This window comes from Staurois parvus, unplaced genomic scaffold (genome assembly GCF_062004578.1).
Source record: "Staurois parvus isolate SC_StPar_1 unplaced genomic scaffold, SC_StPar_1.0 ptg000714l, whole genome shotgun sequence".
NCBI lineage: Eukaryota > Metazoa > Chordata > Amphibia > Anura > Ranidae > Staurois > Staurois parvus.
In genome coordinates this window covers 2,810,542-2,827,842 of record NW_028318510.1, presented here as the reverse complement: position 1 = coordinate 2,827,842, position 17,301 = coordinate 2,810,542, and the positions used below count along the sequence as shown (strand labels likewise).

Sequence of the window (17,301 nt, the reverse complement as noted above, 5' to 3'; positions counted from 1 at the left end):
CTCTCTCTCCTAGTCTAAGCTTTGGTGTACAGGGACTGCATGAGGCTGATATCAAGTCAAGTTCAGGTACTTGTATGAATTGCTTTGAAAAGACACTTTGATGAATGCATTCCTGGTGTTTTTTTATCTGCTGGGAGTTCAGCTTTAAAGATAGTTTGAACGTTTCCTTTGCCAATAACCAAGACTACATTATTACATTTTTCTTGCTGGGACAAGTTCTCACATTTTTTTAAATTATGATGTTCCTGCTATTATTTGGAGTGGATGATGTCATACATCAAAACAATATAATAGAGGGAGGAGGTCATTAAAAGGGGAGTGTGAGAAGAGGAACTCCTCCATGTGACTACACTGAGGGATGTGTTACAGGGGTCTGCTTTTTAACTGAAGGTGAAAACCTACAAATGTATTATCTTTAGTGATAAAATGACTAGTCAGTTGACAGTATTTGATGTAAATTGGTATTAACCACTTGACCTCCAGAAGCTTTTACCCCCTTAATGCTATTCAGCACTGTGTTACTTTAACTGGCAATTGCTCGGTCATGCAACACTGCACCCAAATGAAATTTAGATTATTTATTTTCACACAGATAGAGTTTTCTTTTGGTGGCATTTAATCACCACTGTTTTTTAAAAAATTGTTTAGCTATATTAACGAAAAAATACCGAAAAGTTTGAAAAAACATATTTTTCCAAGTTTCTGTTATACAATTTTGCAAATAAATATTCTTTCTTCGTAAACTTAGGCCAACATGTATTCTGCTGCATTGCTTTGGTAAACACAACCCAAATCAGTGTATATTATTTAGTCTGTGTGAAAGTTATAGAGTCTACAAACTATGGTATTTACAGTATATTTGAAAATTGATCAGTACTGATGTACTGACTGCTTATCTCATTTTATGAGGCCTTAAAATGACAGGACAGTACAAACACCCCCATTCTGAAAGTAGACACTCTAGGCATTTAGTAAGAGGCATGGTGAGTTTTTTAAGTTGTAATTTTTTGCCACAATGTTTTTAGAAAATTAAGAAATAAATACTTTTTTACATATTGTCACCAATTCAGTACAGCAGCATCATATATGAATTTTTGTATTACATTTTTAAAACATTATTTTTCTTTTTATAATATTTTTTTCTTTTTAAAATTTTTTTTTTTACATACTGTCATCAAAGTATAGTTTAGTGTTACCATAGTAACACTGTACAACTCTGGGGGAAGAGGGGTGATCAGGGTTTTGTTTTTTAATATCATTATTGCTTATAACAGTGATGATCACGGTTATAAGCTATAGTTCTAGCTGTCAGGAATAGAAGCCATTCATGACAGCCTACTTACTATTGCGATGCTGTGATTGACTACAGCTAATCACATGGTACAGGGTGCCAGGTGTCATGTGATGCCTGTGGGTCAATCACAGCATCACAACAGTAAGCAACCTGTCATGAATGGAAGTGACTGGTCATAGCAATCATATGATACCCCAGTCACCTAGCCTGTAGCTGCCACCTGCTAATGGGAAATGCACTGTGGTGGGGTGGCAAGTGGTTAAACCCAAAAGCAAACATTAATTATTTTGCTGCTTACCAATTCTTCAATGTTGTGGCTGCATTAGGTTTCTTCTTTAGGCTTTCTTACCTGTATTTTCACCATTTGATCCTGCCAATAAGTTTGTTGCTTTTCAACAGATTAAGATGTACTGAAAATGTAGCAGTTAGAAGGTTGGATCAAAGCATTTACCACTGGCAGGGGTGCTTACAATGATCCATTTTTTTAATGTAAATTTATGTATGTTATCTCAAAAGGAATAAAACTGTTTCCTGTAACTGGTTAAAAAGCGTTAGCTGGGGTTTGGCTTCAGTTTGTGAGTGCATGTAAATCTGTTAGTATATCTAACACTGCCCTCCCTCAGATTAACAATGCTGCTGTCCAAAATTGCCCCTGTGCTTCTTCATCCAGAGTGGGGCAGTCTAATACAGGAGGTGTGTTACAGGCCAGTTCACCAGGTGAACACATAGGCAAAAAGCCTAAAAAAGAAAACTAATGCACATCTAATAATTGATAAGATGCAACATATTAGATTTTTGGTTTTGTGTTTAATAACTCTTTAATTCACCCTACTGAAAGGAATCTTTAAAAATTAAACTATGCATACCTTAAAATAAAGCATTAAATGGATTTTGGAAATTTGCAATTTTTTTCCTTGTGAAGAAATTGGTTTAGACTTACAGGAAAGCCACCTCAGAAGTGAAAACCTAAAAATAGATTTATTACCACCAAATAATAAATAAAGTCAAACAGCCATTTTTTATTCGTTGTTTTTTACACTTTCCTGGAAGTTAAACTCTTTTGCAGTTCTGTCATTCCCCAGGGCCTGTTTGGCCGTGTCTCTGGTAAACTCCAGCTCCTGATATATTACATGACAAAGTGAGGTCATTATTCACAACCACTTGGCACTTACCACCTTTTTCTATATCAGGAGAGTTCTATTTTATGTGTTATATTGTAGTTTTGATACAGAGAATGCTGACAGTACTTAGAAAGGCTTGCAGGTCACTAGGAAAGTCTTAGTTGGAATCACAGGGAAAGTGGTGTAGTGGAAAGCAAAGTATTCCAACTCTTGGCCTGCTGTGCAGTAGAAAAGTACTGACAATTATCATTTTTAATGGAAACTTGTACTGGGATAAATATATAGGCTGCCAGTGGTGACCTTCTTCTGCAAATACTAGCTGCCTGGATACCTTTGGCTTCAATTCTTTCTGTGTCACTCACCCAAAATAAGTATGCAGCCAGTGAAATTACAACAAGAAAGGAGAGAGAAGAGTGCACACCCCATTCTATAGAATACATAAGGAAGTTTAATGGACAAAATAAAATCAATAGTTGCACTCACAAACAACTGTGGGGTATAGAGGCTTGTCAGGTGGCTTGGAGGATAAGTCCAGAGTCAGTGTATGAGTTATCCAAGATCCATCCATGGCCACTTGCTGGGGAAAGCACGGGCTGAAGAGGAGATGACACTGCTGGCAGAGATGGATTGAGCTGCTGCAAGGTCTAGAGTCCAAGAGCCAAAAGCCTTCTGTTGTCACAGCTGTGTACCCCAAAATACAGCAACACGTCTGCTTATTTATCAACCAGTAAGAAACTGGGCTACCTGCTAAATATAAAGGCTGACTCAGGGGGCAGATCCAGATAGGTTCATGCAGCTCTCCCAGGAAGGTGGAAGTACAGAGCTGTCAGAAGCCACTGACCCCAAGAAGGGATTGTTTAAACTACAATACAACAATAATATGCACACTTCTGACAATATGAATAAATATCCCGCAGTGACCAACTGTAGGGGCATATAAGAGCAGTACCTCTAAAGTCCGCAATTGGCCTTTGCTTTATGTGTTGGAATTATTAGATATAATATTATAATATAATTATATATTATATATCTATTATATATAATTATTATATATATATATATAATTCAGTAAATAAATACATTAATTAAGGACATCCTTAAACAGATTTGACATTCAAAGAAGTATTTTTTTATGTATAGACTTCATTCACTTCAAAATATAGCTTTTTGTGTGAACCTACATAATTAAAGGATAATCTGTATCCTATAATGTAAATATGTAAAAATAGATAATTAGATTAAATAAAATGATCTCATACCATTCCATTAGATAAACAATTAACAAAAATCTCTGCATAGCATGAAAGCAATATGAAAGGGATAAGAGAGTAATGGAGTTTGTTAAAAAATAAATACATCTTATCAAGAAGTAGACAATATTTCAAAACAACAAGGTATCATAGAAAAAACTAAAATTAATACATGATAAACAGCAGCAGGATTATAGAGTTGTATGGATGTAAACTAAACTTGTCAGGAGCTGATCATGAACAGGTTTAAACTCCCAACCTGACTGTTATAGAAAAAAACAAAGAAAGGAGATAATGGTAAACAAAGAAATGATGATAAAAGATAATAAATGAATAACAATAATGTATTCATGATATTATGAATAATGTACAGGAATACATGATGTTGGATGATATGTAGATTGATTATCAAAAATAGTAAAATATATTTAGGAATAAGATATGTAGCATATACATGTGAAGATATGTGTACACGCATGTACACATGTACGCATATATGCAACCATGTACATGTATATCTACAATGTTCCATCAAACAGTCCTTGATTAAACATTGGGCCATACTAAAGTCAGATCCTAAGCTGGGCCCTCAGTTACCATCCTGCCCCAAAGTAGTCTTCAGAAAATCAAAAAGTGTCAAGAATATGATAGCTCCCAGCAAGCTGCCGCCATCCAATACAGCTCCTGTTCCTAAACTACTCACCTTTCTAGCACTAAAAAGCATGTTCAAGTGCTAAAAACCTCAATGCCCCACTTGTGGATTTGTGACCCAAGGGCAGCAGTTTTTCACTGATCATGAAGGCTAATAGATGGCTTCTATACCTGCTCCACTATTTTTGTAGTGTTTTGTATTAACTGCTGTGGTATGAACTACATGGGCCGAATTATAAGATCGTTGGCGAGCCCCGCAGAAGTGTAGAGAAAGGTTTGCCCAAATTCAGCATCTAGACATTGTTTGTTGCATCATGATAAAAACCCAGATTGTCTGAGAGTCCATGCCATTTCTGCCTCTCTGCTGTTTTAAATCCTTGTGTGCCAGAGAGACGTGCTGGATTTTTAAACTGCACACTATGTCTCCCAACGGTCTCAATAAAGAACTTGATGTAAACACCATTCTATAGCCCTCACATTGGGAGCAGCCTCTGGGAGCACAATCTGATCAGGTTTGTAGTTCACAAGGCCCAATGGTGACATAATCTTTTGTCCGACTGTCTAGCTTCTTTTTCATTACAACATTGTCACCAATTTCATTGCTGATCATTGTCAACTGTGCAGAACATTGTAGATATACATGCACATGGTTGTATATATGCGTACATGTGTACATACAGTACATATACACACATCTTCACATGTACATATGTATGAATATGCTAAATCTCTTATTCTTAAATATATCTTACTATTTTGCTATTCAATCTAAACATCATCCAATATCATGTATTAATTTACAGTATTCATAATATCATGAATATCATGATTGTTATTCAGTTATTATCTTTTATCATCATTTCTTTGTTTTCCATTATCTTCTTATTGTTTTCATCTATAACAGTCAGGTTGGGAGTTTAAACCTGTTCATGATCAGCTCCTGACAAGTTTAGTTCCTGCTGCTGTTTATCATATATTCATTTTATTTTTTGCTATAATACCTTGATGTTTTGATATATTGTGTACTTTTGATAAGATGTATTTATTATTTAACAAACTCCATTAGTCCTTTTATCCCTTTCATATTGCTTTCATGCTATGCAGAGATTTTTGTTAATTGTTTATCTAATGGAATGCTATGCGGTCATTTTATTTTATCTATTTTCTATTTTTACATATTTACATTATTGGATATAGATTATCTTTTGATAATGTAGGTTCACACAAAAAGCTGTTTTTTTTTTGTAGTGAACAAAGTCTATACATACAAAATACTGTTTTGAATGTCAGGTCTGTTTAAGGATGTCCGTAATTAATGTATTTATTTACTGAATTATTTAACACGACACGAATTATAACAACTGTATACCAGAAAATATATTACGTTGTTTCCCAATTTGGATGAAGTTTGCATATTATTGTTGTATTGCAGTTTATTCAATCCCTTTCTGGGGTCAGTGGCTCCTGACAGCTCTGCACTTCCTGGGAGAGCTGCACAAACTTCTCTCTGGATTTGCCCCCCCAGAGTCAGCCTTAATATTCAGCAGGTAGACCAGTTTCTTACAGGTTGATAAAGAAGCAGGATTGCATCGGAACGCGTTCCTGTATTTTGGGGTATACAGTGGTGACAAAAGGAGGCTTTCGTCACTTGGACTCCAAACCTTGCAGCAGCTCTATCCATCTCTGCTTCTCTCTATATTTCTTCCTCACTGTTTGTATATATTTATCATTTATTAGATGTATATTGTACTCTTGGTTTGATTGATTTATTCTCAGCCTCATTTTTAGGATTTCATTGTTTTTTTTTTCACCACACTCACACAATCCTAATCAAGCTTTGACAATTGCTTAGCTAATGGGGAGCCTTACTGGGTTCATCACAGCTATTTAAATGGCAGGTGATATTTTCCTGAGGATGAGAGCAGTTTGGTACACAGGTTCCTCTGTGATACTATGCACTTTAGTGAAATTACAGTACTTGATCTGACACTTGTTCCTGGTAAGCATCTCAAGAATGTTGAACACCATTGGATTAGCTTAACCACTTCAGTACCAGACACTTTCACCCCCTTCCCACCCAGGCCAATTTTCAGATTTCAACATTTTGAATGAAAATTACTCAGAAATGCAACACTGCACTTAAGGCTCCGTTCATACCCTGAACACCACCATACACCATACCAGCTTCCTGATCACCACCATACACCATACCAGCACCCTGGCGGTGATCAGGATACTGGTATGGCAGTCATCAGGGTGCTCGTATGGTGGTGATCAGGGTGCTGGTATGGTGAGAATGCCCATCATACTATCACAGTTCCACTATAAGTCGCTGATCACCGCCATTACTAGTAAAAAAAAAAAATCCAATATATATACCGTCATTTCTAGATGCTATCATTTTCATGCAAACCAATTAATATACAGTTATTGGGATTTTGTTTACGAAAGATGTGTAACAGAATACAAGTGGTTAAAAAGACCCTGTTGCTAACGTAAGAAAAATTCAGGTTAAAAGCACAGATAAATTGAGTATTTTAAATGCTTATTTGCAGTGTTTTTTCTGTCCATTAAGCTATTTTTTATTAATTTGCAATGTGACTTTAAACTTTTTAGTGAAATAACCCAAATTCATTTATAACCAAAAATTATAATTTTTTTGCAATTTTTTTTTTTTATTAATATACTGTCACCTTAGCAGTACAGTGTCACTATGGTGACACTGTACTACTTGTGGGGGGTGATGAAGATTTTTTTTTTTTTTACACTGATTGCTTTTACACCCATACAGGCTGTAAAAGCAACCATTCTCCTTCTCTCTGGCTGCATTCTTGCAGCCATTGAGAAATACTGTGTGAGCTGTGATTGGTCAGAAGTGCTTACTACTATTCATGTGATCACTGATTGGCCAATCAGTTATCACATGATCGAGACCTCACACAGAGGTCCCGTACAGCGATCGGTGTTCCACTGTCCGGAGGATACAGCGGGCACAGGATTGTGGTGCCGCGTGCTCCCAGGGAACACATACAGGCGGGGAAGACGTTTATAAATGGCCACCCACTCCTGCATTGCTCCCGTAAAGCCGTTCATATACATGGGCTGGACAGGACGTGGTTAAAGAACTATTGAGGGTTTTTAAACAAATTATATTCCCAGAAAGAATATGCATAAGATAATTTTTTCTAAAGTTTTACTTTAATCCTTATATAAAATACGTTTAAGGGCAAATATGCGTGATGACGCTATTCGGTGCCATTCATTCTGATTGGCACCCATATGCATCTGTTTGTAAATGTACCACAATGCTTGGCAACCCACAGCAGTGCAATTTGTTACAAAAAAATGGCCATGTCCAATGTAGGGCTGCCTTAATATGCCTTAACATAATGTGTGCTAATACAGTGAACAAATGTAAATGGGCCCTATTATCCACTGCTGTTTCCTGTACAGTTGTACATTTAGCTGGCCCTTGTATTGCAAGAAGGTAAAGGAATTCTTTTAAAATACCCTTCAAGTCACACAAAGTCTTCTGTAAGAACCTGACAGAAGAAAGTCTGTGTTTCCCTTCTAGCAACCACTTACTGTAATGTCTCCATTACCTGTTGTAGCGTTCCTAGCAATAATGGAGAAAGTAGCTGTCTGTTAGGAGGAGAAGGCACCGCTCTTCACTTAGGTGCATTGTATAATCTACAGTCAGGTCCATAAATATTGGGACATCGACACAATTCAAACATTTTTGGCTCTATACACCATCACAATGGATTTGATATTAAACGAACAAGATGTGCTTTAATTGCAGACTGTCAGCTTTAATTTGAGGGTATTTACATATTTACAATATGTGATATTGGACAAGCATGTTTGACCAATGGGAATAACAAGTACAACATGGAAATGAACTAACATTTCTATGGCTAAAGGGCCTCATATACAGTCAGGTCCATAAATATTGGGACATCGACACAATTCTAACATTTTTGGCACTATACACCACCACAATGATGTGACAAGATGTGCTTTAACTGCAGACTGTCAGCTTTAATTTGAGGGTATTTACATCCAAATCAGGTGAACGGTGTAGGAATTACAACAGTTTGCATATGTGCCTCCCACTTGTTAAGGGACCAAAAGTAATGGGACAATTGGCTTCTCAGCTGTTCTATGGCCAGGTGTGTGTTATTCCCTCATTATCCCAATTACAATGAGCAGATAAAAGGTCCAGAGTTCATTTCAAGTGTGCTATTTGCATTTGGAATCTGTTGCTGTCAACTCTCAAGATGAGATCCAAAGAGCTGTCACTATCAGTGAAGCAAGCCATCCTTAGGCTGAAAAAACAAAACAAACCCATCAGAGAGATAGCAAAAACATTAGGCGTGGCCAAAACAACTGTTTGGAATATTCTTAAAAATAAGGAACGCACCGGAGAGCTCAGCAACACCAAAAGACCCGGAAGACCACGGAAAACAACTGTGGTGGATGACCGAAGAATTCTTTCCCTGGTGAAGAAAACACCCTTCACAGCAGTTGGCCAGATCAAGAACACTCTCCAGGAGGTAGGTGTATGTGTGTCAAAGTCAAAAATCAAGAGAAGACTTCACCAGAGTGAATACAGAGGGTTCACCACAAGATGTAAACCATTGGTGAGCCTCAAAAACAGGAAGGCCAGATTAGAGTTTGCCAAACGACATGTAAAAAAGCCTTCACAGTTCTGGAACAACATCCTATGGACAGATGAGACCAGGATCAACTTGTACCAGAGTGATGGGAAGAGAAGAGTATGGAGAAGGAAAGAAACTGCTCATGATCCTAAGCATACCACCTCATCAGTGAAGCATGGTGGTGGTAGTGTCATGGCGTGGGCATGTATGGCTGCCAATGGAACTGGTTCTCTTGTATTTATTGATGATGTGACTGCTGACAAAAGCAGTAGGATGAATTCTGAAGTGTTTCGGGCAATATTATCTGCTCATATTCAGCCAAATGCTTCAGAACTCATTGGATGCCGCTTCACAGTGCAGATGGACAATGACCCAAAGCATACTGCAAAAGCAGCCAAAGAGTTTTTTAAGGGAAAGAAGTGGAATGTTATGCAATGGCCAAATCAATCACCTGACCTGAATCCGATTGAGCATGCATTTCACTTGCTGAAGACAAAACTGAAGTGAAAATGCCCCAAGAACAAGCAGGAACTGAAGACAGTTGCAGTAGAGGCCTGGCAGAGCATCACCAGGGATGAAACCCAGCGTCTGGTGATGTCTATGCATTCCAGACTTCAGGCTGTAATTGACTGCAAAGGATTTGCAACCAAGTATTAAAAAGTGAAAGTTTGTTTTCTGATTATTATTCTGTCCCATTACTTTTGGTCCCTTAACAAGTGGGAGGCACATATGCAAACTGTTGTAATTCCTACACCGTTCACCTGATTTGTTTGTAAATACCCTCAAATTAAAGCTGACAGTCTGCAGTTAAAGTACATCTTGTCACATCATTGTGGTGGTGTATAGAACCAAAAATGTTAGAATTGTGTCGATGTCCCAATATTTATGGACCTGACTGTATATGAGGCCCTTTAGTCATAGAAATGTTAGTTAATTTCCATGTTGTACTTGTTATTCCCATTGGTCAAACATGCTTGTCCAATATCACACTGGGCACTACAAGCCAAGTTTGATGTTATTCAATTATAATACCAAAGACAGTGAGATCACTGAAACATAAGGAGATGTATTGTGTCTATTCCGGTATCCCCAGTGAGATTGTATTTCTTTTCCAGACACTCCTAGGCTCAGAGGGACTGCAAATAGTTAACAGGGAAAGGTCACTGCATGTTTTAACTACTGTTACGTCAGGTACTTGGACATCCCCAGAAATTAAGCCCGATTTGCTTCCATGTTTTGATATGGGAATATCTGCAGCTGGCTGATGATTTTATTAAATTACAAAGCATACAAATGTAAATCATAGTTCCTTTTTACAGACCATCAGGAGGTGGAAAGTACTGCCTGGGAGAGAGGAAACGCTACCGCTCCTGTAACACTGATGTAAGTACATATGACATTGTCCAGCTATCTGAATTAAACATATTATGACTGTGTACACACAATGGGCCTCAACATTAGTGGTATGAACTGTTATCAACTTCTGTCCTAACCAGAGGCAGCTGTAGACCCTTGCCAACGGGGAGAGCATTTCAGCTTATTTGGGTGGGTACCAGGGCTTGGCAAAAGGGTTGGCAGAAGAGGTGGCCACTGTGGATTTTTCAACAGGAGGGGGCATTCAAAGGGCAAGACCTGAAAACTTTGGTGCTGGAGTAGATCACAAGGGGAAGACAGATGTTGGACATTGGCCTTTTCACCTTGGCTGCTAAAGGATCTTATCCTGGTGGTGGGTACACTAATTATGGAAGAAAAGCATTTATGATGCTGAAGTAATTCACAGCTCATGGGGGAAGGGGGGTGATAAACTTTGAACTTTTCTCTCCTTGCAGTGTGGGCACACTAATTTTGGAAGAAAAGCACCTATGATGCTGTAATAGTTCACAACTCCAGGGGGAAAGGGGTGTCAAATTTTGACCTTTTAACCTTGGCTGCTAAAGGACCTTACACTGGCACAGGTGGGTACACTAATTATGGAAGAAAAGCACCTTTGTTGTTGAAATGGTTCACAGCTCATGGGGGGAAGAGTGTGACAAGCTTTGGCCTTGTCACTTCTGGCACTGGCGATTATGGAAGAAAAGCACCTGTGATGTTGAAATAGTTCACAGCTCATGGAGGGAAAGGAGGTGACAAACTTTGGTCTTTTCACTCCTGGCACAGGTGGACACACAGATTTTGGAAGAAAAGCACCTATGATACTGTAATAGTTCACCGGTCATGGAGGGAAAGGGGGTGACGAACTTGTCTGGTGTGTACACTAATTATGAAAGAAAAGCATATATGGCACTAGTTTATAGGTAATTGGGGAAGTGGTGGGCAAACTAATTATGGAAGAATAGCCTCTAAGTTGCAGAAGTAGTTCACAGCTCACAGGGGAAAGGGAGGTGTCAAATTTTGTCTTTTTCATCTTGGCTGCTAAAGGCTGTTAAATCTTGGCAAAGGTGGGTACAATAATTGTGGAAGAAAATCACCCATGGTGCTGAAGTAGTTCAAAGCTCATGGGAGGAAGAGGGGTGTCAAACCTTGGCTTTTGCACTCCTGGCACTGGTGGGCACACTAATTATGGAAGAAAAGCACCTATGGTGCTGAAATAGTTCACACCTCACTGGGGAAAGGGGGATGACGAACATTGGCCTTAGTGGAATAGAAAGGAATCCAATTGGAAACATAGCTGATGTGAATGGGTACCTGGGGGTAGGCAGGTTTCAGCCCCACACAGATCCTTATGTCTTCCTCTGGGACTTCTGGGGCACACCAGAGGAAAATTGAGGAATGGATCACCTTGAAGCAGTGGCACAGCAGCTGTATAAAAAATGAGTGTGGTTTAGTGTAAGTCTGTGTTGTTAAGGAGGTATGGTTTAACAGCAACAGCTATTTCTTAGCCAGCATAGAAAAGAAGAGCACCAGTTTTAGGAAAATGTGCTTTCACCGCAGAGGTTTTCTTTCATTTTTCCATTGGCAGGATATCTGACCCTACCCTCATTCCACTGTTATTGTTCACATGTTGCAAGAGACTGACAGAGATTGTTCACCTATTTCCAAAGCCCATTAGAACTTGCTCACTGATAACTAAACACTGTTACAGGCAGTTAGCCTATAACAATAAACTCTCAGAGATTGCTCACAGGTTCCATCATTAACACAAGCATAGTATAACAACATTCATAACACGGAACCCCCAAACTCTGTTGGAATTGTTCATGAAAGGGAGACAAATGAGTATTAAAAATTAACAGTCCCTAGAGCTGGTGAGGCTTTTGGAACCACACTGAGAATCTTGACTGTCAGTACACATAGCTCCTAAATGTCCCAAATACTTCTGTCCCTCTTTCCTCCTCAACTGTCCCTCTTTTTGGTCTGTTGTACAGATATCTACAAAAGTAGTATTTAACTACTAAGGCACGATGCACACTAGCTTAAAAACGCTGCTTCTAGAGGAGTATAGCATTTTGCCTGTAGAAGAAAAACACCCTTCTGTTTTGTATTTTTGAGAGTGTTTTTCTGGCAGAAAAAAATGTTAAATGCTCCTAAACACTAGTACATAAAATACTGACAATTAGCATTTTTCTGCCAAGAGCACTGGGTTTTTTAAGTCAGTGTTCATGGAGCCTAAAACTGTTATTCTACACTAAACCTTAATGCTATCTCTTAATTATCTTGTTTGATATTTTGAAAAGCCAGTATAAAGGAAAAGTAATGGTGGGAAAAAACAATTCTGGAGATAACCACTTATTTTTGGCATATACATTCTCAATGGTCTGCAAAACTGATGGTGTTCCAGAGTTTTGGCCATTGCCTGAATACATTGTGCTAAAACGTGTCCTTCCTTTTCATCTCAGTCTGTTGGAAGGTATGCAGTACATGATAGATGGGTTGCTGCTATTTTTCTTAAACCATTTATGCACAGCGTCAGCATCTATTATGCCTCCTATAATTTTAAATGACACAAGTCTGCTGATTGTGCTTGTTTGTCTCCCACCCTTTTAGGGTAAACTAATTAATTTCCATACTTTCCTGACTGCTTTTCATACATGAAAATGACTTCACTCCTCCAGATCACCTGTTATGGTATCCTGGAAGGCTGTGCATTCTTCTTAGGCAATGTTAATTCATTTGAAAGACTTCTAATGCAGACTGTGAAAGATAGAACATGAAAAATGGTGCTTGCAGCTGTTAGGTAGAAGGGAAATGATGTCCAATGCCACTCTGTGAACTTTGGTGGCCTGTGGGAGTATTCAAAAGCCTCCGGTTTATTCCTACTGATTGCATATCTTACTCATAGTTGCATCACTAACTAGGTTGAAATGTCAGTCAGATTAATCTCCTGATTTAAAACATTCCTATACTTTTCTTTTTTATTATGATTTTGGATGGAAAGCGTCCAGTCTAGTTTTACATCCTTTAATTTATTTTGGTATTACTGTATCATACCATGGGGCATTGCAGAGCTTAAAGAATAAGGGCACCTTTAGTGCGTTACCCTTTTTGTGCCCTGATGCCCCCCCCCCCTTCGGCATTTTTGAGAAGGCACTTGATCATGTGTTCCCACTTCAATGAGATATTTGCTGTGTGGCCTCTACCTGAAAACCCTCACTGTTGGGTCTGGATCCTGCTGCTGTACAATCTTCCTTCGATATCATGCCAAGTCTGTATTCTGCTCATCCATTCCTATTCTGAAGTAGTGGTTCAAGGCCAACGCACCAGGTCTTCATCATGCTGGGATACATTATCTGAGTTTCTTTATTTATATCACATTTTTAAAACTCAAACCCAGGAAAACAGCTAAATACAAACCGATACACATACATACAGTATATTGGTACTGTATATTGGTACATGCCAAAGGATTAATTATTCACTACCATCAACCCTTTCTAGGCAACATGGTCAGGTCTAGGAACTAAATGGCAGCTGCAGTCCAATAACAAGGCCCAGACTTTTGCCCTGCAATTGTGAATAGAATCAGTAGAGGAAACAAATATTGATGCTGATAGGAAACAAATGCATTGCACTTTATTAAAGATTCTATAACAGGTGTCCTTTAATCTTTATAAGGCCAGGTCACTTCTTCGGACCTTACGGGGGCCTGACTGTGGTCAGTGACAGTAGAAAATGTCCCTGTGTCAGTGGTAATAAACAATACCCCAAGCTCAGTGGTGATAAAAAATGTCCCAGAGTTAGTGCGCAGTGGCAAGTAAAAATGACCTAGCACCTGTTTTCAATGAGCGAATCATGCCCCCTCACTGGTACCAGTGGAAGAGTTAGTGCACCATTGTTAGTGTCAGTTAGATTAAAGGTGTCCCATTATTGGTTTCAGTGGAAGGAATAATGCCCCATGACTGATGTGAACTGCCCAAAAGGCAAGCAAAGGGCCACAGTATAGAGACCACTGCTCTATAACATATGATCAGGCTTCACTGGGATTATATATTAGCATTGGCATATAAAGCCTACCAACCCTTGTTTGTGGTATTATAGTTGCTCAAGCTATCAAGCTAGCAGTATGTAGTCACATCACCCAGCTAGCAATTTTCAAGGTTAAGAGAATGCAATTGCAAACCTGACAGGGCAACGAAACAGGTTCTCTACATAGTCTGTCCCCTGTGCTGCAGATACTTAAAATAATTGTAAAGGGATTTTTAAAATAACAAACATGTCATACTTACCTGCTCTGTGCAATGGTTTGCACAGAGCAGCCCCAATCCTCCTCTCCTGGGGTCCCCTGCTAGCACTCCTGGCTCCTTCCCCCTGCCGAGTGCCACCATAGCAAACATATTGCTATGGGGGCACTAGTGCAGGCTCAATCCTGAGCCGCGCTGTGTGTGTCCAAAAAAACACACACAGCTCGGCTTGGCCCTGCCCCCTGCTCTCTCCTTACATGCTGTGGATGTCATTGCCAATGACATCGCTGTTGCCTCCATGTCCATAAAGGAGAGAGAGAGAGTTGCTGCTCTTGGGCACAGTGCTGGATTGAGATTGGACTCAGGTAAGTATAAGGGGAGGTTGAGAGGTGAAACTGCACACAGAAGCTTTTTACCTTAATACAGAGAATACATTAATGTAAAAAACCTTCTACCTTTACAACCACTTTAGTTTGCCCATATTTGGCCTGTTTGACTATTGAAGCTCCTAAGACTTCCAGGTATGTAAGAAGCATAGGGCTTCCCCTCTTCCTCCTAAAATGCAGTGCTCTGCAGTTCTGCAGCCAATCACCAGGTCTGGGTGGTTTTGCCTTTGACTAACTTGAAGCATGTACAAGACTCATGGTCATGTAATGGACAAACAGGGAGTGTTGGGAAGGAAAGCATCAGTAGTAGAGGGGGCAAGCTATCAAGCACATCTGTTATTTTGAAAGTATTTAGTACAAGATTGCTATATGGGCTTGCGTACATGGGCATTTGTGACGCAATTTATATATGTTTTCCTTGCGTTCTCTGTACCTTTGTATTGAGATACATGGGAGATTACAAGCAAAGCACAGATCTCAGACTGACCTTAACTGATCTCATATGTCTGTACAGCAGCCCTAATAGTGACATCATTGGTGGCAAAATTTTGGCTCACTTTAAAAAGTGACAGACTTTTCTTTGCATAGGCAATGTCTACGTTCTCATTTAAATGTTAAAAGCAAGCATTAGTGGTATACACAATAAATCTATGAACTTATGTGTTAATGTCTAGGCTGGCTTACTTTTTAACGGTTTTACCCAAAAGGAGTCATTACATCTTCTTCTTTCCTTTTCTCTGAAGCAAGGTCATACGTACCAAAAGCAGCATCATACTGCACAGGGAACACAATGTTTTTACTGGTGGTGTGGTGTAATTCACAAATATTCAGACTGCACTTGGCATTTTAGTAGTTATACATATTTTTAAAATGTGCAATCGTTTCACCTTCCAAATTCTACAGCCTTGACAAGCTGCGGTAGGAAGCCGAGTAAAAATAAGCTGTAATTACCAAGGCATTTGTTGGGTTATTGTATTTGTTATGTGTTGCAATAGTGATACAATAAGCTATCATTACAGTGTAGCCACTAGCAGGCAGATGTGAGGATGCACACAACGCTTTAGTAACTAGTATTTGCTTCAATAAACAAATGTCACACTGCATTGTGTAAAATGCATGTATATCATGGCTGGATGGAAATTAAAAATCAACCTGTTAATGGAAATGTAACATTTTATAAAAGCATTTGGCACAGTTTTTGAGCATATGTCCCCTGCACCTGTAATGCAGACAGCCAACTGCATCACACTTTCAATATATTAAAATAAATAAAAGCACAGTGCTATAAAGAAGAAGATATAGATTATTACTTACCTATTCAGTGGCCGCTAACTTGGATCCTTGTGTTGTGGCAGAATCTTCTGCATGCAATATACTTCCGGGGAAATCAAAATCCTGGTCCCCTGCTGTGTATTGTAGTACTTCCCACTGGCTGCTGAGGGCTGTGAACATAATGGTTGCAAGCCATGCATCGTGTGCAGTCCTGAAACACAAGTGAATGCTCCTGTTAAAAAATAAATTAGCACTCTAGATACTGATTATCCAGACTACTGTTTCTTGATGGGATGTAACTTCATTTACTCAGTCTGTGCTTATAGTAAAGCTAGCTGCACACAGCTCGAGATTCTTGAAGACTTGGTCCAAATTTTATCTGTGGGTGGCCCCTACCCCAAAGGAGCCAAGTGGAAAATTGTCGGCTGGGCAATGACTGCATCTGATAAGATGCAGTCACTGTTTGGGTACACAGACAGTGGCTGGTGCTGTGGCTGTCTGAATACAATAACCAGTAAGGGAGATTCCTCCATCCTCAATGTTTTGTTTGGATGGATGAAAATATTTGATTTCTCCCATTCAGCCCAGGGACTGAAAGAGAGAAATCTTTAAATGTATGGATAACGTACTGGCTTCACACCTATGTGCTTAGTAATGTGTGATCAAATTGAGACTGGCCTCACAATGCACAGGTGTACAGTAGGTGGCAATGAATGTGTTGCTGCAAGTAATTTTTTTGGTCTGTTGTTGTGTGTTAGCAGCTCAGTCTAAATTAATCCACTGACTTAATGTAACACATGTCAATGCATTCTGTATGTCTTTTCTTTTAGGACTTTAGTTCCACTTTAAGTTTTAAATTATGGAGGGATGCCAGCAGGATTAAATATATATTCTATTAAAATTGCCCAAGCGCCAATTCACACTATAGAGCTGCAAATAGGGCGGACTGACAACTCATGGGGCCCCCGGGCAATAGGGGATCATGGGGCCCCATGTGTCCTTGCCCAAACTCAAAAAAGCCTTATGAAAAAGGTACCAGGGGCATCTC

The 17,301-nt window shown here is 39.1% G+C and overlaps 1 protein-coding gene across 1 annotated transcript in view; it reads left to right on the top strand.

The window, feature by feature from the left end:
- ADAMTS6 (ADAM metallopeptidase with thrombospondin type 1 motif 6) overlaps positions 1-17,301 on the top strand; it is a 433,529-nt gene that overhangs the window by 303,353 nt on the left and 112,875 nt on the right. Inside the window, exon 14 of the mRNA XM_089653457.1 lies at positions 10,297-10,360. Coding sequence (XP_089509583.1) covers positions 10,297-10,360 — 64 coding nt within the window. The remainder of the gene's footprint in view (positions 1-10,296; positions 10,361-17,301) is intronic.